Source organism: Plasmodium gallinaceum (assembly GCF_900005855.1).
Source record: "Plasmodium gallinaceum strain 8A genome assembly, contig: PGAL8A_v1_108, whole genome shotgun sequence".
Classification (NCBI taxonomy): Eukaryota; Apicomplexa; class Aconoidasida; order Haemosporida; family Plasmodiidae; genus Plasmodium; species Plasmodium gallinaceum.
Window position 1 is genome coordinate 1,157,409 of NW_021628228.1, and position 19,950 is coordinate 1,177,358.

Genomic DNA, 19,950 nt, shown 5'->3' on the forward strand with positions numbered 1-19,950 from the left:
ATATTCTCTAAAAAAGGAAATTTTGATAAACTATCATTTAAATAATATACTTTTATGATTCAACATTCTTCTTTTTTAATGAAATTATAACATTTGTAAGTCTCCTTTCTTTATTTTTCTAAAAAAAAAATAAAAAATAAAAAATAATAAAGAGTAAAATAAGAGAAAATATGTTTATTATTATAATGTATAAAAATTTACAGGTAATAAATTTAAATAAATTATATAATAAGTAAATAGATAAAATATAAATATAAATAAATATATGAATAAAAGTAAATATTTATAATAGAATTGTTAACTAACTTCAATATATTTATGAAAATTTTGATTATATGATTGTTTAGAAAAATTTATTAAATCATCATAATTATCACTTAAAAATTCTTCTTTGATCAAAAATTTATTTAAAATTACATTATCATTCATAATAAGAGTTTTGCTATTTACTTTAATATCTATAAAAGAATATATATCAATTTTTTTTTTTATGTTTTTTTTAGAACTATCTTGAATATTTTTTAAAAGTAGATAATAATATTTAATTAAATCTTGAACTAAATAAGAAGCTTTAATTATATTAGTTCCAACTGCATATATATGAACTTCATTATTTGATACCAATAAGTTATTAATTTTGTTATTTCCTTCTATAATATTATCTACTTCTTTTGAATTATTTAATATTTTTAAAATTCTCTCATAATATATATTAATTGATTTATTAGATGTAATATATATATCTATATTCTTTTTTTTTAATATAGGTGAATTCTCCTTTTGAATAGTTTCAATTGTTATTTCATTTTTTTTCTTTTTTTTTTTTTTTTTATTTAAATCATTAAACATTTTTTATAAATTACATTAAAAAAAAAAAAATTTAGGTGATAAAAAATATATGCACACTTTTGTTTAAATTTTTTATTTAATTCATATTTCTTTTTCGTTAACCTTTATTTTTTTTAAAGCTTAAATATTTGCTAATAATAAAAGAAATATATAATTTTAACATTAATTATATTATAAAAATCTCAAATGATTAATATATATAAATATGGTATTCGTATAAATTATATTAAAATATTTATTATTGGTTTTATAAAAAAAAAAAAAAAAGAATAATAATGTAATATATAGCTTATTTTATTTTATAGTTTTAAAAAAAAAAAAAAAAAAAATAAAAATAAAAATATACAGAAAAATAATATATAAGACTATTATTACATATGTTCTATAAAAATTTAACTTGTAAATAAGAGAAAAGCTCATTTGTAAATTAAAATTAAAAATATAAATTTTATATTTAAAAAATATTTTTTCTTTTTTTATTTGTAAAATGTATTTTATTTTTATTTCACATTTTTTATTATTTACTATATATATATATATAATTAGTATTTTTTTGATATAAATTAAAGAAATTTCAGTTTTTTATTAAAATGATTGTTATTCTGAAAATAATATGATATCCTTAAAATATATAATATCAACATTAAATATCATAAAAAAAAAGAAATATAAAAATAATTATTCATCTTTATGTAGAAGATATAATTGTTCTTTAAAAAATTATATAAATATACATACATACAAAAATGAAGAAGAATGTTTAAAAGATATAATAAAACTTCATAATGAATTACATGTTTTTCTAAATTCTAATTGCAAATATAAAAATGATAACCAATCTAATAACAACACAATTAATTCTGATTTATATGTTTTAAATAAGATAAATAAAGGAATAAATAAAGAAATATTTAGAAAAAAATATTTAAATAAATGTAACATTTATTTAAATGATAGTAAAAATGAAAATTATGAATTTGATAATAAATTATGTAAATCAATAAATAATGAGGAAAATAAAATAGAAAAGAATATAAAAGAAAAAAGTGAATTGATTACAAAATTGATGAATGAAATGAGTATTGACCAGATTTTTGTATTAAGTAAAAAAGTTATAAATAAAGATTTGTATAAATTATTTTTAATAAAATATTTTTTTTCTAATAAAAAGAAAATAAATAACATAAATTCTAATGATCTAATATCTTTTTTTTTTTTATGTTCCATTTATATATTTGATAAAAATATTTATTACAATTTGTTTCATTATTTTAAAGATACACCATATTTATGTAAAGACATCCTAAAAATACTTCTTAACATAATTTACAAAAACATATATAATTTCAAATCTAATTGTATAAATGAAATAGTTATTATATTATTTAAATTGCATAAATTAGACTCGTTTAATTTTTCAATTGATGATATTAACAATTTTATTAAAAAGTTATCATATCTTCTTTTTAAATTTAACAATAAAAACATAATCAATAAAAGTAATATATTAATGGAAGAAAAAGAAAAGGAATTTGATAAAAACAGTATATATATTAACACTGATAATAAAAGTAATTATGAAACAAATATAGTTTGTAATAATATGAATAATATAGAAAATATTAATGAACTAGAAAAAAAAGATACTATAATTTATAAAGAAGAAAATGTTTCAAAGAAATTGCAGAATAGTTGTTTCTATTTTTCTGATATAACAAAATTGCTCTATGAGATTATATCTTTTCATAAGACTCTTTCAGTAAATAATAAAATAAATTATGAATGTTTAAATGAGTATTATATTAACATAATCAGTAATATTATTATATTTTCAAAAAATGAAATTAATAATGATAAAATAAAAGATAACTATTTTTGGAAATGTTCTATATCCTTACTCTATAGTTTAACAATCTTATATGACAAAAAATTTCATGATGATTTTATTGATATTTTTGAAAATTGCATAAAATTATTTTTTCGTTTTTTTTATTACGATTCAGAAAAAATTAAAGTTATGAATTATTATGAAATAAAAGAATTTTTAAGTAGAGATTTTCATAATATGAATAATATAGAGAAAAATAGTTACAATAATTCTATCGATATTTTAAAAATAAGAAAATATATGTATGATTCAATTAAATATATAAAAAATTATAACGATTTAAATATTTCTTTTGTATTAATTTCTGATAATGACATAAAAGAAAAAAATACATTTTTGCTGGAAGAAATTATTAAATTTCTTCATTCTCTTGCCTTTTATGAAAAAAAAAAAAATGGTCTCAATGAAAAAAGAAATAATGATATAAGAAAAATTATATTATACATGTTACCAAATGTAAATAGTTTAATTGAAAAATTCATATTTCAAATATTACATGACATTAAAACAAAGAGATTAGATATAAATGAAAATAGGCATATATCACATGAGAGTAACAGAAAAGAAGAATGTAATAATAAAAATATATTAATAGAAAATAATATGTATGAAAATAACTTAAATGAAAATAATGTACATTTAGAAGAAGATAATTCAAAAATTGCTACTTTGAATTGTAAAGATAAAAATAGTATTAATGATTTATTAAAATATTTAAGTCATTTTTTGAATATATGTTATGAATATAGAATAAAGGATATGAATCTTTTTTATACAATAACATTTTTAGTTGCAAAATATAAAAACATTGATTTAATTGTTTTAAGTAATATTTTAAATATTTTTTCGAAATTAAATTATTGCTTTCCTACTTATTTCATTTGTTTTTATTTTACAAATTATGTAAGAAAAATAAAATTTAATGAAGATTTTTTACGAACAAATTTTTTCCCTATAAAAGAAATGAATCAAAAAGTTTTATTAAAAAAAAAAAAAAAAAACGAAACAAATATACTTTCTAATGAAGAGATGGAAATTATGAATTTATCAAAAAATGAAAATCTTCCCCAAGTAAACCAAAAAAATATTTGTATTATTTCTTATATATGGAAAAAATTTTTAAAAAATATAAAAGAAAATGTTAACGATGAAAAAAGATTAAATGATTTACTTCCTGTAAATATTACTAAATTAATAAATGGTCTAATTTATTATAAAAGTTTAGATAAAAAATTAATTGAAATTATTATGAAGATAATTTTAAGACATTATAATTCAAAAGAATTAGTAAAAAAGAAAGGAAAAAATGAAAAAGAGAGTTTTAATTTAATATGCTTAAGCTCACTTCTTAACTATATGAGTTTTACAGATGATATTCAATGCTATAATATAAAAGTAAAATTAATAAAATTAATAAAAAATAAAATATTAAAAGATAAAAATTCTTTTGATGGTAGATTACTATGTGGTATTTATATTAGTTATGCAAGATTAAATATTTTTGATAAAACACTATTTTATACCATTTATAAAAGATTAGATTTAAAAAAATTAAATATCATGAATATTATAAGCATAATTTCATATTTAAACAAAATGAGTATCTATGATAAAGAAGTTTTATGCGATTGTTTTAATTATATATTTAACAATATAAAAAATTCATTAAAATCACATTTGTCTTTTCTTATTCACGTATTATTTATTTTAACATCTATTTGTCAATTATATTTGTTTAATAAATTTTATATTATATTATCATATATATTTCAAATTATTTATTACATATATGAATTTTATAAAAAGAGGAATTTTAACAGAAAAATATTATCTTATAATTTTTATTCTATGTTGCTGATAAGTTTACATACTCTCTATCATTTTTTTTTAGTTCTAGAAAATATGAATTTATTAAATTCAATTAGTATAAGATATCTATATTTTATTAATTATATATTAGATCAAATATATGATGATGATCAAGTAACAACTACCCAATCGCAAATTCAAAAAAATGTTTTAAATATTTTACGTCAAATTTTGGATAATCAAAAAATAAAAATATCATATGAATACAATTTAAAAAATACTCCATATCACATTGACATGTTATTACTAATTAAATGAATTTATTGTAATTTATAATTGAAATTATTACACATTATTATATTTATATTTCTTTTAAATTTTTCATTTTTTTTTTTTTTTTTTTGTAAATTATAAAATTTTAGAATTTATTATATTTGTGATACATTTTTTGTTTTCTTTATATAAGTTATTTTTATTAAATATTTAAATTATTTCTTAACGATACTGGAAAAAAAAAAAAAAAAAATTTTTATGAAAAATAAAAAATAAAATATTTTTTATATCAAAATATTCATATATTGAAAACAAATTTAGTTTTCTATAGAAAAAATAAAAATATATTAAAAAGGTTTATTCTATAAAATTTATCTTGTTTTTAAATGTCTATTTTTTATTTTGTTTTAATGTAACAAATAAATAAATGAAAATTTTTTATTAATTTTTATTCAATGTGCTTATAAACCACAAAGAATTTCAAATAAATCAAAAATAAGAAAAATTAAAATAATATAAATATAGATAATTCTAATTCTATGATATTTTTCCATTTATAAAAGAATAAACACTTTAAAAATATGATGTTAAATGCAATAATTGAAAAAACTTTTTAACATTTTCATTGTAATTTTCATCTCTTTTCAACCAAATGAAATATCTTAGAATAAAAATTGTTAAACTTACAAAAAAGTAGTATTAACATACGTATTTAAAAAAACATAATAAAAAAATTTATGCGCATATAAGGAAATTCCTTTAAAAATTAGAAATATTGAAGTAAAATTAAAAAATAACCAATAAATAAATAAATGAAATTAAGATAAAAAAAAAAAAAAAAGTAAATAAAAATAAATTAAAAAAAAAAAAAAAAAAAAACATAAAAACTCATTATATAAAAAATAAAAGTCTTATCTAAGAAAAAAGTGAAACCTATTAATAAGTCTGCACTTTGTTTCATTTTTTTTTTTTTTTTTTAAATAATTTAAATGTGTAAATAATTTTTTATAAAAATATAAAAAAAAAAAAAAAAAAAAAAATGAATAAAATATTTATATTCTACTATTTTTATTTTTTTCTTACTTTTCTTTTTTATATTCTTTTTCCTTTTTTTTTTCTTTTTTTTTTTTTTTTGTTAGTATCAAAATAAAAATAAATGGAGAAATGCTTGTTCTTGTAAATTTACAATATTTTTTTTTTCTTCTAATGCAATAAAATATTTTTAATTTTTATAGTATATCATTATTTTTTATTTTTTTTTTTTTTGCTTTGAATTATATAATTATTATATAAATTTATTTTGGCTATTTTTCTTTTAAAAAGTAAATTTTTTTTTTTTTATAGTAAAATGGAGAATAACCCTTATTCCTTTAAAACTTTAATAAATATTTATGAGGAATATTTAAATTTGATTGTTCATAGAGTAAAAGGATACAAAGTTTTAATTTTAGATGACGAAACGAAAAGTATCATTTCTTTAATTTTTTCTCATTCATATATATTAGAAAAGGAGATATTTTTAACTTTAAATTTTAATGATAATAATATATTTGAAGATATAAATAATAAAGATGAAAAATTTGATTTCAAAAATCATAAGATAAAAAATTTAAAACATTTAAAGGCTATATTTTTATTGAGACCTACTCATACTAATATATTAAAATTGATTAAAGAATTAAAGAAACCAATTTTTTTAGAATATTATTTATTTTTTACAAATATATTAGATGAAAAATATATAGAAAAATTAGCAAAAGCAGATGAATTTGAAGTTATTAAAAATATCATAGAATATTATATAGACACATATGTGCTACACGATTATTTATTTACATTGAACATTGATTATACATCCTTTTTATATAAAAATAATAAATTTATTTTAAATGATAAAAAAAAAAAAAATTTTAATTTTAAGCAGTATAAAGATTTTAAAAAATATGAAAAATTGACAATAGATGAGTTTAATGAAATAAGAGAAAATAATTCTATTAATGATGATAATGATTATAAAAATGATGATAATGTTATTGATGATATAAGTTATTCTAATTTTATTCTTTATGAAAATCAAATTATAAATAGAATTGTAGATGGTATATTTTCTTTATTATGTTCAACTAAGCAAATTCCAGATATCATATATAATAAAAATTCTAATATTTGTAAACATATAATTGATTTATTAAAGGAGAAAGTGTTAAAATATAAATCTATTTTTTCAGGAGTTTTAGAATCCTATGAAAAATATAATGAGGAAATGGAGAAATATAAGAAATTAAATTATGCAAATGAAAATAATTATCAATTTAATAATTTAATTAATCAAAATACATATACAATGGGAAATTCTTCTCTCTTAATAATTGATAGAAGAGAAGATCCTATTACTCCTTTATTAACACAGTGGACATATCAGGCAATGTTGCATGAATTGATTGGGATTGAAAATAATAAAATAAATTTAGAAAATAATAATGAAGATGCAAAAATAGTGATGTCATGTAACTATGACGATTTTTATAATGAGCATTTATTTGATAATTTCGGAGATTTAGGGAAGGCAGTTAAAAATTATGTAGATATTTATCAAGAAGAAACATCGAAGAAAAGTAATTTAGAATCAATTGATGATATTCAAAAATTTATAGAAATTTACCCAAATTATAAAAAATTATCAGGAAATGTTACAAAACACGTTAATATATTACATAAATTTTCAGAGATTGTAGATAAAAGACAATTATTTTACATTTCAGAATTAGAGCAATCTATAGCTATATATAATAAAAAAAGTGAACATTTTAAACAAGTATTAGACACAATAAAAAACTACACATATACTAATTATGACGTATTGAGATTATCATTATTATATTCTTTAAAATATGAAGATGAAGAACATATTAAAATAATAAAAAATGAATTAACAAGAAGAAATATTGATAAAGATCAAATATTATTAATAGACGCTTTATTATTATATTCTAATGAACAAATTAGAAATAACCAACTATTCAAAGAACAAACATTTTTAAATTTAGCTAAAACAACTATAACAAGAACAATTAAAGGAATATCAAATGTTTTTACTTTACACAAATCATATATATATTACCTAATAGATGATTTAATTAAATCAAAATTAAATAATCAAATATATACATCTACAAGTTTTTTAAATATGAAATCAAATCAAAATAGAAAACCTAATTCTATAATTGTATTTTTCATTGGTGGAGCAACTTACGAAGAATATAGAGATATTCATTATTTAAGTAAAAAATATAATATTACAATTTTACTGGGATCAACACAGATACATAACTCCCAATCATTTCTAGCTGATGTATTACAATTAATGAAAAATTAATATCTTTAAATATCCACTAATAAAAAATAGTCAAATGTGTAAAAATTTGTTAACAAAATTTTTAAAAAATTATATATTTTAAAACAAAAAAAAAAGAAATGCATTTTTTTTTTTTTTTAATAAATAATGTATTAATTTTTTTAATTAATTTTATTTTTTAATAGAAAATATATTAATTTTTTGTTATTTTATTTTATTATTTTTTTTTTTTTTTTATATTTTTTTTTAATTTTTTTTTTTTTTTCTCTTTTTTCATATTTTTTTTTATGGTTTTAAAAAAATATAGATAATTTTTTTTCTTTTATCGAAATGATTAAAAATTAAAAGCCGTTTTTACAATAATAAATCTCTATTATTTTTTACTATTAGTTTTTTAATTTTATTTTTTTATATATATAATTTCATGTTTTAAGTTTTTTTTTTTTTGTTGGACTCATTGTTTCATTTGTACAATAAATTTTTCTGAAATTATTTTTTCTATTAAAAGCATCTAGCAATTCTTCTTTATCATATATTTCTAGATTATGCAATCTCATTATTTTTATTTTATCAACATCATATAAATTAAATGTATATTCTGAATTTTCATCATCATTATCTGAGCTAAATTCTAGTTCCTTTTTTAAAAAATATTTTTTAGTAGAATATGAATAATTAGTATCTTTTTTAAAATTTTCATTATATAAAAAGCAAATATCCTCTTTATAGGAATTTGAAGATGAATTGTTTGATACGTTATCTAACAAAAGACTATTACTATTTTTCGTAATTTTATAATGAACATTTAAATTATAATTTTTTAATAAATTATCATTATTATTAAAATTACTAGTTTTTAATTTAGTAATTTTATTACTTTCTGAAATATCTTTTAACATATAAGTATTTTCTAATTTAATTGCAAATTTCATTTTTAATTTATTAACTATATCATGAATTTTCATAATTTTTTTATTATCAATAAATTGATAGATTTCATTTTTATAAAGAAATGGGAAATATCTTTCATTAATAATTTTATTTTTTGAATTTTCATATCCTGAAGTAAAATGTAATCTGCATTTACCTTCTAATATTTCATAAAAGCTTTTTAAATATACATCATGAATATTTCTTGTTAATAACCTTTCTTTTGTACTTTTTACTGAATATAAATTATGGAAGTCACTTCTTTTTTTGATTTTACTGACAAAATTATTATTATAATCACAATCGTCTTCATCAGTATCACTATAATTTTCGTAATCATCACCATCACAAATATATTTACAGTCAATTTTTTCTTTTTTCTTTTTATTATGTTTTTCTTTATTTTCATTTATAACATTATATACTTCCTTTTCTTCTCCCATATTTATTCTTATATCAATTTTTTCTTTTTGTTTTTTCAAAATTCTGCTTTTATTAATTTGATTGTTTTTTTTCATAATGTAATTTTTATAATACTGTGAATTTTTGGTATTATAATTTTCAATACTTTTAATTTTATCTCCTCTATTATTATCAATCTTTTCTCTTTTCTTTGGTAAAAATTCTTCACTTAAATCTAATAAATCAATTAGTTCATCAAATACATTAGAATTTTCTTGATTGCTTGAATTCATATTAAAGTTAAAATAATTTATATGTTCTTTATAAGCTAAAAAAAACAAATTTAAAATAGTTAAGTTTCCACATATAGGTTTTAATCCAACAGTATAATACTTAGAATCTTTTGTTTTGTAGGAACATATTAGAATATAATTTGTTTCATGCAATGAGTAAATTAAATAATTCATCATTTTAAAATCTATTTTGTCTTTTTTATGAGTAACAACAAAGTAAGTAGTTCCTACAATATTTCCCCAATCAATTTTATCTTTCTTAATAGTACACAAACATTTTAATTCACATTTGTTACTATCATCTATTAAATTTGTATCTATTTCATCAGTAGGTAAATAATAATTGCTTCCATATTTATAATATTTTATCACATTATTATTTATCTCTTTATTTTTTTTTAATTTATTATATCCTTGATTGATTACTTCTTCCTGAATATTTTTTCTATATAAATTTTTTACTTCAAAATTAGATGATAAATATTTCTTTAATGTATTAAAGTTGTTTTCTTCATTGAAATAAAGAAAGTTATTATGAATAGAAAACATCTTTAAATGATCTATTTCACATTTACTTGTAGAACTGCAAGAAGAGTGATTATTTTTTTTTTCTTTAAAGTCAACAAGACTTTTTGATATATTTTCATAATATTTATTAAATAAATTCTCATTTACATTATTTTTATGGATGTTCTGAGTGGATGTGTATGAATGTATTTCAACAGTTATTTCTATAGCATTAGGAATTATAAAATTAACTAATGATTTTTTTTCTGATTTTTCATTAGTTAAATGATCATTTTTTATTTTTTTAAAAGCCTCTATATATGTATAAATAGATCCATTACATAAAAGAATTACTTTATTCCACATTATTTGATTTTTAATACTTTTTTTTTTTATTTTGTTTTCATTGTCTTTTATATATTCATTTAAATCAAACAAATTATCAAAAAAAAAGTTTCTTTTAAAATTTAATCCAATGATTACTAATGATACATAATATTTCAAAATTTTCATAATATATTCATAAAAATTAAAATGAATAATTTTTTTCTTTTGGCAAGTTAAAAATATAATGAAGTTATTTAATTTATCTTTATATTTCACTTTTTTAGAATTATTTGTTTTATTTAATAACTCTAACGCTTTAAGAAAAACATCGTTATAACTAATTTTTTCATTGAACTTTTTATGCAATAATATATCATTTAATAAATTTTTATATAAGCCAAAATTGACTCTCTTCAATTTTTCCAATATATAAATATTTGATTCATTATCAGATTTTTTTTCTTTTGATTTGTATCCAGCTAATATAAGAGCAATTTCACATGTAGAGTCATATAGTATTTTTTTTTCTAAAAATGTACATAAAAGTTCAACGAGTATTTCATGATTTGATTTATTTTTTTTTACACTATTGTAATCAAACAAATCAGGAGTATATTCAATTATTATTACTATCCTATTTATTATTTTTTTCATCTTTTCTATTTTTACGTTTTATGTGTTTTTTTTTTTTTTATCGTTACAATTATTAACATAGCAACTCCTATGAATACAACTATTAATTCATTTATTATTTCGATTAGTATTTTTTTTTTTTTTGCTTTTTTATTTTTTTTTAAAAGAACAAGGTTCAGTTCTATTTTATCAGAAGTGTTAAATTTTTAAAAATCTAGAAAAAATAAGTGAGTTCATTTTAAAAAATTATTATAAACGTTTTCTTTTGTCATTATTTATAGCCTTTATAATTATACATAAATATAAAACATCTCATATTTTTATATCATATTTTTTTCTTTAAAAATTTTATATATATATCTTAAAATATATTTTTTTTGTTAATTTCATACGATTTTTTTAAAATTTGTTATTAATATTTAGAAGATAAAAAAAAAAAAAATATTATAATAAAAAGAATATAAATAAGTCCACAAATATTTAGAAAAAAAACTGCTATAAATAACGTATTTATTATGATTACAGTTATTAAAAATAGTCAATTTTTTTTTAATATAAATTTCTTAAAAATTAAATATGTTAGTAAAATTAATATATAATAATCAAATAAAAAAAAAAAAAAAAAACAAAAGATAAATTCGATTCTGAGCTTTTTTGTTCAAATTATATTTTATATATATTCTTTTATTATTACTTTTGTGCATAAATATTTATTCTTTCACTCACATTTATAGTGTATTATTTTTATTAGACAAAATTTTATTTCTTTTTTATATAACACATGCATGTATAATAAAAGAAATTAATACTTTTTAAAAGTTGAATAATCCTTAAAACAATTTATTCATATACATATAAGATTAATATTTTCGACTATTAAAACTTCATTCTATATCTTTAATTCAAAATAAGTATAAGTATTTCATTACAACCTGGTAGCATTAAAAAAAAATTTATATAAATAAGAATATAAATATACATACTATATATATATATATATATATATGTATATATATATATATAAATAATTTAAACTAAATGTATATATATATCTAAATTTAAATGGAGGGCATTTAAAAAAACTTTTTGTATTTTTTTTTTTTTTTTAATTTATAAAAATATATTAAAATAATTAAAATATTTTTTCCTTTTTTTTTTTTTTTCTTTTAATACTTTTAATATGCCAACTAAAAAATGTAAAAAATTTTTAGAATATTTTTGTTGCTTGTAATAAAATATTTCATAAAAGAGAAAAGGAAGTTGCAAAAATTATATACTTTGTTATTATTAAAAAAAAATAAAATAAAATTATGATAATTTTTATTTAGAGATTTCGATAAATAAATTATAAAAACTCGAATTTTTAAAGGAATATTTACAAAATAATATGCATTTAATAGATTTTAGTAATTCTTAATGGATACTTAAAAGTATCATTTTACATTATAAGAAAATCTAAAATATTACATTAATTAATCATTATTAAAAGAAAATAAAAAAAAAAACATAATTTTTTTTTTTTTTGTAATTCACATAAAGAACTGTAAAAGAATTTTTTCTTTTTTTTTTTTTTTTTATATATGCATTATCATATGTTATAGTTTAATAATATATTAGTTTATCTAATTATTAGGATGCATATAAAATATTATGTCGATAAGTATATATAAAATGTCACAATGTAAAATATGGCAAATAATTCAATGTATAATTTATTAATTGAAAAAAAAAATATAAATATACTTAAAGACAATTTTGATTTTACTTCATTAAAAAATAATGAGGAATATAAAATTAGTTTAAATCCTGAGTATATTCAAGGTTATTATGGATGTAAAAATAATTTACTTAAATTTGCATACAAAAAAATTATATATTCATATAATAATTTGATAATTATATACGATTTATTAAATCAAAACCAGTCAATTTTTTCTGAACATAAAAATAAAGTAAATTTTTATAAAATTTTGATAAGAATTACAATATATATATATATATATATATATTTAAAAAAATACAACTTTTAAAATATATATAAGTATTATATATTATTTTAATATTAATATGTTCTTTATGTGAATTTTTTTTTGTTTTTTCTAATTTATAAATCATTGTATCATATATTTGTTTTCTCAGTTTTTAAAAGTTATTTTATATATTATATTCAATTATATATTTATCTTTGGATCTTTTTATTTATTTACATTATTTTTCTTAATTTTCATATCTAGGTTATCTTCTTCAGATGCAAAGAAAATTGTAGAACAGTTCTAAGTGCAGAAGATAGTAATAATAAAATAAAAATATTTATATGGAATAAATTAAATTTACAAATTTTAACACACATAAAAATAAAAAAGGAGAATTTTTTAGATATAGATTTTTTAAATGATAAGAATATATTACTACTATGTAAACATTATGATAAGTTAATATTTTTTGTATTCTTTGTTATATATAAAAAAAAAAATGTACTGTTAAAAAAGAAGTATGTAAATGTCATAAAAAAATTAGATGATCTTGATTTAGCAAAAAAAAAAGAGAATTTGAAAAATAATGACCATATTTTTACAAATTTAGATAAACTTATAACGAAAGAAATAAAAAGATATAAGGCATGTAATATATTTAAGAAAAAAGATGAAGAATATATTAAAATTTGTATGCATTCAATTTTAAATAAAATAAAAAAAAAAAAAAAAAAAAAATTTGGAAATTATGAAAAATACAAACCTATGTACAATATATTAAAACAAAATAAAAAATTAAAAAAAAATTTATATAAAAAAAATTATTTTAAAAAGTTAAATGGGGAAATTGTAAGTTGTGTAAAAATTAAAAAATACAAAAAACATAATATCTTTTTCTATTATATCACTTTTATAAAACCATTTAAAAAATGCAAAAAAAGTTATAATGTATTATTAGGAAATTTTAAAATATTTGTAGATATTAATAAAATTATATGTATATATAATGAGGAATATGTGTTTATATATCTATTGAAAAATTATATTCTTTATGAAAAGTTAAAATATAAAAACTTTCAATGTAATTGTTATTTAGATGATAATGCGTTCTCATTAATTAAACAAAATCATAGTTTTTTTTCTATATTTCATTTCTATATATTTATAAAAAAACTTATTCTAAATCAGCACATTTGTTTTAAAAAGGATATTTTTTTACCACATAAAAATCATTTCGAAGATAATATTTTAAAAAGCAATCAAGAGGAAAAAAGAGAAATAGACGAAGATGATAAAAATAAAAAAGAATCAGGAGAGAAATATGTTGATGGGCAAAGCGAATTAAATATATCAAGTATTTCAAATAATTCATCACATAATTGTTTATCAAAAAATATGAATGATTATTTTAATTTTTTTATTAATGATGAAATAAATGTAGTTGAAATTATTACTTTTATATCTACAAAAGAAGATAATGATATGGATATAATTTTTAACTTACAGAAATGTGCTAAAAAGAAAAAAAAAAAAGATTTTGAAAGAAAAAAATATTTTGTTATAGGGACAAAAAATGGAGTAATTATAATTATTGATTTTACAGAACCACATAAAATTGTGCATTTAGAGAAAATATGTAGCGATAATATTGTCTCCATTTTTATTTTTCAAAATAATGTATTAATATTAAATTGTTTGGGTATTTTGTTTTTTATGAATGCTTATAATTTCAAAGTATATAAAAATATTAACATATTTGAAAAGAACAATAAAAATGACCTTTCTTTTTTAACCAATAGTAATTTACAGGATTATGATATTTCTCCCAATATATTAGAAAAAAAATTAAATTCTTTTAGAAATAATAAATCTAACAAAAATAACTCAAAAAACAATAATGTTATTAGAAAAAAATCAGGAGATACATGTAAAAATAAAGAAAATAGTATTATTTACTACAAAGAAAAAAAAAATAACCATGTTAATATATTTGAGAATTGTCTAAAAAAAAGTAGTTTGAATGAACTTGAAAATAAATATATATATTCAAGTTGTTTACTGGATATTTATATTTTAGTTATAGGAACGTCAGACAATGAAATAATAATTTATGATTTAATTAATAATGAAATTTGTTTTATTTGTAAAAAAAATTACAAAATAAATTATTTCATACTTGAAGATGATAATATTATTTATAACATTGAAAATTCGTTATATAAAATGAATTTAATTAATTATAATTCTTTTAAGTTATTAACTTTAGCTAAAATAAATATCAGCTCATTTGTTTTTTACTCAGATAGTATTTTAATATGTGGTACATTTAAAGGTAACTTATATTTTTTTGATATTTCAAACAATAATGTAAAAGTTATTAACAAAATAGAAAGAAAAAGATTTGTGCAAAAAGAAGTATTCCACAATAGTTTTAAGAGTAATGAAAAACAAATTATTTTTTCTATTAGGAAGGTTATTAACAAAAAATTTGTAAGAAAATCAAATATCATAGAAAAAGAAGTACATAATGATAGAATAATAAGGTTAGTTTTAAATAAATCAAAAACTTTTTTATTATGTTCTTTAAAACATATGATATTTTTATTTAAATTAAGTATTTCGGGAAATGAGAAAATTGATTTAAAATGTGTGCGTTATTTCAACATTAATAACATTATACATATAAGTTTATTAAAAAAATTTGATAATTTATTTTATATTGCAACAAAAGAAAATAATAATTGTTACAGTTATCATCTATGTTCCTTTAATTCGGCAAAAATAAAAAAAGATAAATTGGATTGTATATATTTTAATATACTATATGAAAATACTTGGATTTGCGAATTTTTTTATTATAATGGTGAAAATTTTATTTTAACGGAAAACAACTTAGATAAAAATAAAAAGAGATGTATAATGCTTTTAGACTCTTTTTCTTTCATTATATATTCATATAAAATTAATAGAACTAATAATTTTTCTTGTAACAATTCAAATTATTCGATAAAAAATAAAACTTCTAATGAAACAATTAATAAAATTTATGATAATAAAAATTATTGCTTAGATGTACAAAAAAAGAATAATTTTACAAATAAAATTAAGAATTCAAATACATTAGCTAATGAAAAAAAATTTGATATTAAAAAAAAAAATATCTTTAGAAAAACTAAAAAGGTAAATTCTGAAATTCACGTATGTTTAAAAAAAATAGAAGCAATGAAGATTTCTAGTAATGTAAGATTCAACAAGGATTTAACTAATAAATTGAAAAGGAAAGAAAAAGAAGAAGAAAATAAAAAAAAAAGGGAAAAAGAAAAAGAAGAGGAAAAGAGAAAAAAAAAACTTAAGGAAATAAAAAAAACCAATGTAGATAAGGAGAAACAAATAGAAGGAATAAAAGAAAGAAAAAATATAGAGAATAATGAAAATAAAATAAAGCAAATAAATGAAAAAAAAAAGGATCAAAATAAAAAAAAAGGTGGTAAAAAAACACGTATATATATAAATTCACATAATCAACCAAAAGTAAAAGAATCAAACATAAAAGAAATAAAATCGTCTAATTTAAGTGTGGTAGAAAATAAAATATATGCCCAAGATAATATTAATAATATAATTGTCCAAAAAAAAATTTTTAAAAGCAATCATAAGTTAAATAATAGATTACTATTAAAAGATGTTTTAAAAACATATAAAGAAGATGAAATTTTAATGAAAAGTAAAATAAACACTCATGAAAAAAAAAAAATTTCTTATATAAAATACAAATTATTAAGAAATATTTTGCAAAAAAAAAATGTTGAATTATTTAATCATAAAAAATTAATCAACGAAAGTAATAACAATGAAAAAAAAAAATCGGATGAAATCAAAGAGTATAATTATGAGGATCATGAAAAAAAGGTGTCATATTTATTTTTAAATAAAAAAAGTAGTGAAAAAATCAACTTTTATAAAACATATGATAAAAAAGAAAAAGAAGTATTAATTAATGACCAGTATCAAAAGGGTGATGAATCTATAGATAAAGGGGAAATTAAGAAAAATATTGACGAAAGTAATTATATACTAAATTATTTAAGGAAATACTTAAACACAAATATTTTAAAAGAAAATGTATTAAATGAAAAACAAAGTAATACAAAAAATTATGATAATGATACTTCATTAGTTAAAAGACACTTAGATGATTATTTTATTTCAAACGAAAGTAATGTTAGTAATATTACAATATATAAAAATAACAATAAAAATAATATAATATCCAAAAAAGACATAGTCTTTTATCTCACAAAGGAATTAGATAAGGTGAATAATGAAGAAAATGAAAATTTAAATAAAAAGGAGGTTAATAAAATTAGTAAAAATTGTGATAATAATTGTGAAAGAATCAACAATTATAAAAGCAACAATTATGAATGTAATAAATGTGTTAACAATGATGAAAATAGTATTAATGATAATAAATGCACATATCTTAATTGTGATAATAAGATTACATATATAAAAGATAATATTTCTTATAAAAATTATTTATATTTTAATAGTGATAACAATGAAAATAATAAAAATAATAATCATAACAGAAATTATCCACAATATAATGACACAAGTGATAATAATAATCACAAAAAAAGTAATTACATTGACAAGAAATATCAAAATAATTATTATGATGTTAATAATTTCGGTAATAAAAATCATACAAATAAGATTTGTCATTTTAGATATAATAATGAAATAAATTATGGAAAATTTGTTAGCAGTAAAAGTAGCTATAAAAAAAATACTCATTTAAAAAGAAATAGCGAAATAAATTCTATTTTTAATATATGTAATGATGGAATAAATACAAATACACATATAAAAAAAATTTATGTTGATAACTTAAAATATGTTAAATATAACATTATGAGCTTAGATATAATGAAAGATAAGCGCAAAAAAAATTCAATAGGCACAAATCATATTAATAAATATTTTAGTATTTTAAATAACAATTCTAAAAACAAAAATTTGAATATATTTGCAAATAATTCAAACAAAGATTTTTATAAGAATGAATAAAATATCTTATATAAGTTTTTATTTCAAGTTTAAAAGATAGTTATAAAATCTAAATTTAGATAAAATAGAAAATATAAATGTTTATTAGAAATTTATAAATACATAGAATGAAAATATATATATATATGTTGAAGCTTTTTTAGAAAAAATTTAAAATCTTTATTCTATATTAGCAAAATAAAATTATAATATCAATAGTAACGAAAATTAAAGTTTAAAATTTACTAAAAGAAGTTTTAAGTATCAATAAATTTTTTATTAAATAAATAATTTAATTTATAAATACTTCAGCTTTCTTTACATGTAAATGTAGGATGATTAAATATATAGAATATTCTATACAACAATATTAATAACTTCTTTTTAAATGAAATACAAATATTTCATGTAATTCTCTAATATGCTGATGTTTTTCCTATAATTTTAATAATAATAAAAATATTAAAAAAAATTTAGAACAAATTTATAAAATAAAAAAAAAAAAAAAAAATTTATAAATTAAAACAAATTATTTTACTAAAAATGTGTAAATTAAAAATTAAGCAACTTAAAAATTTTTAACTATATAAAAAAAAAAAAAAAAAAAAAAAATACTGTAAAAATTAAAAATAGAACATTCATTAAGATTTATTTATAACATTTTAGAACGTTATATTGTTGTATAATTAATAATTTTAATAATGTAATTGTTATTTTATTATTTATTTTTTTAATTCATTGATAAATTTTAGGGAAAATTGTAACATATAATAACAAATATATATAAAATATAGTGAGCGATTCTGAAAATTCCATATATATTTTTTAAAAAAATATTATCATTTTATATATATTCTTATGTTTTGTTAATTTTTTTTTTTTTTTTTTTTTTTTTCAATATATAATGCTATATACTTTTCATTTATATCTTTATATTATTATATTTTTTTATGTAACTTTAATCTTTTTATTCACTTTAGTTTTTCGTTAATAATAAATGTGTTACTTTTTTTTTAATCTTTTTAATATTCTTGTTTGTTTTATCATAATAAATATTAAAATTTTATTATAATTTATATTATTTAGTTAGTGATGTGAAAATTTAATTTTTTGTTTTTTTGCAATTTTCATGAATTTCTTAATTTATAATTAAAAAAGAATATCATTACAAAAATATAAAGTAGCTGATAAATTTTTTAAGCTTAAAAAAAAAAAAAAAAATATAGGATTTATTAGGTCTTAATAACATATTTTTAAAAAAGAAAAAAATAAATAAAATAAAATTATTAACTAGCAATAGCTCTTTTTTATCTTTTAAAAAGAAAATGGAATTTTTCGAATATTATTATGATTACGTGCAATAAAATATCTAAAATAATGTAATAAAAACACTTACTATCAAATACACATAAACATATATAAAATTTACATTAAATGCATATATATGAATATTATCCCATTTTTTAAAAAAATAATTATTTATTAAATGTGCATTTTTTGTAAGACATTAAAATAAAAAATTTTTTTTATAAGATATAAAAAAATTATAAAATAAAAAGAACTTCTAACATTACTTATAGTTCATTCTATTAATACCGAATATTGTTAATAAAAAAAAAAAAAAAAAAAAAAAAAAAAATTTTTTTTTTTTTTTTTTAT

At 16.0% G+C, this 19,950-nt stretch overlaps 5 protein-coding genes across 5 annotated transcripts; 3 read left to right on the forward strand and 2 right to left on the reverse strand.

Annotated features, from left to right (window-relative positions):
- Nucleotides 1–52: 52 nt before the first annotated feature.
- PGAL8A_00406800 (conserved Plasmodium protein, unknown function) lies at nucleotides 53–849 on the reverse strand (the record flags this gene model as incomplete). Its single annotated transcript, XM_028670432.1, has 2 exons — nucleotides 53–118; nucleotides 307–849. The coding sequence occupies 2 exons, from the start codon at nucleotides 847–849 to the stop codon at nucleotides 53–55; spliced, it is 609 nt and encodes a 202-aa protein (XP_028527185.1).
- Nucleotides 850–1,462: 613 nt separating this feature from the next.
- Nucleotides 1,463–4,864, forward strand: PGAL8A_00406900 (conserved Plasmodium protein, unknown function; the record flags this gene model as incomplete). The annotated part of the gene is made up of 1 exon (XM_028670434.1): nucleotides 1,463–4,864. One exon carries the CDS (start codon nucleotides 1,463–1,465, stop codon nucleotides 4,862–4,864), a length of 3,402 nt encoding a protein of 1,133 aa, XP_028527186.1.
- A 1,303-nt stretch (nucleotides 4,865–6,167) lies between these two features.
- On the forward strand, nucleotides 6,168–8,195 carry VPS45 (vacuolar protein sorting-associated protein 45, putative; the record flags this gene model as incomplete). Its single annotated transcript, XM_028670435.1, has 1 exon — nucleotides 6,168–8,195. One exon carries the CDS (start codon nucleotides 6,168–6,170, stop codon nucleotides 8,193–8,195), a length of 2,028 nt encoding a protein of 675 aa, XP_028527187.1.
- A 401-nt stretch (nucleotides 8,196–8,596) lies between these two features.
- PGAL8A_00407100 (hypothetical protein) lies at nucleotides 8,597–11,287 on the reverse strand (the record flags this gene model as incomplete). Its single annotated transcript, XM_028670436.1, has 1 exon — nucleotides 8,597–11,287. One exon carries the CDS (start codon nucleotides 11,285–11,287, stop codon nucleotides 8,597–8,599), a length of 2,691 nt encoding a protein of 896 aa, XP_028527188.1.
- A 1,667-nt stretch (nucleotides 11,288–12,954) lies between these two features.
- Nucleotides 12,955–18,312, forward strand: PGAL8A_00407200 (conserved Plasmodium protein, unknown function; the record flags this gene model as incomplete). Its single annotated transcript, XM_028670437.1, has 2 exons — nucleotides 12,955–13,218; nucleotides 13,501–18,312. 2 exons carry the CDS (start codon nucleotides 12,955–12,957, stop codon nucleotides 18,310–18,312), a joined length of 5,076 nt encoding a protein of 1,691 aa, XP_028527189.1.
- Between the last annotated feature and the right edge of the window lie 1,638 nt (nucleotides 18,313–19,950).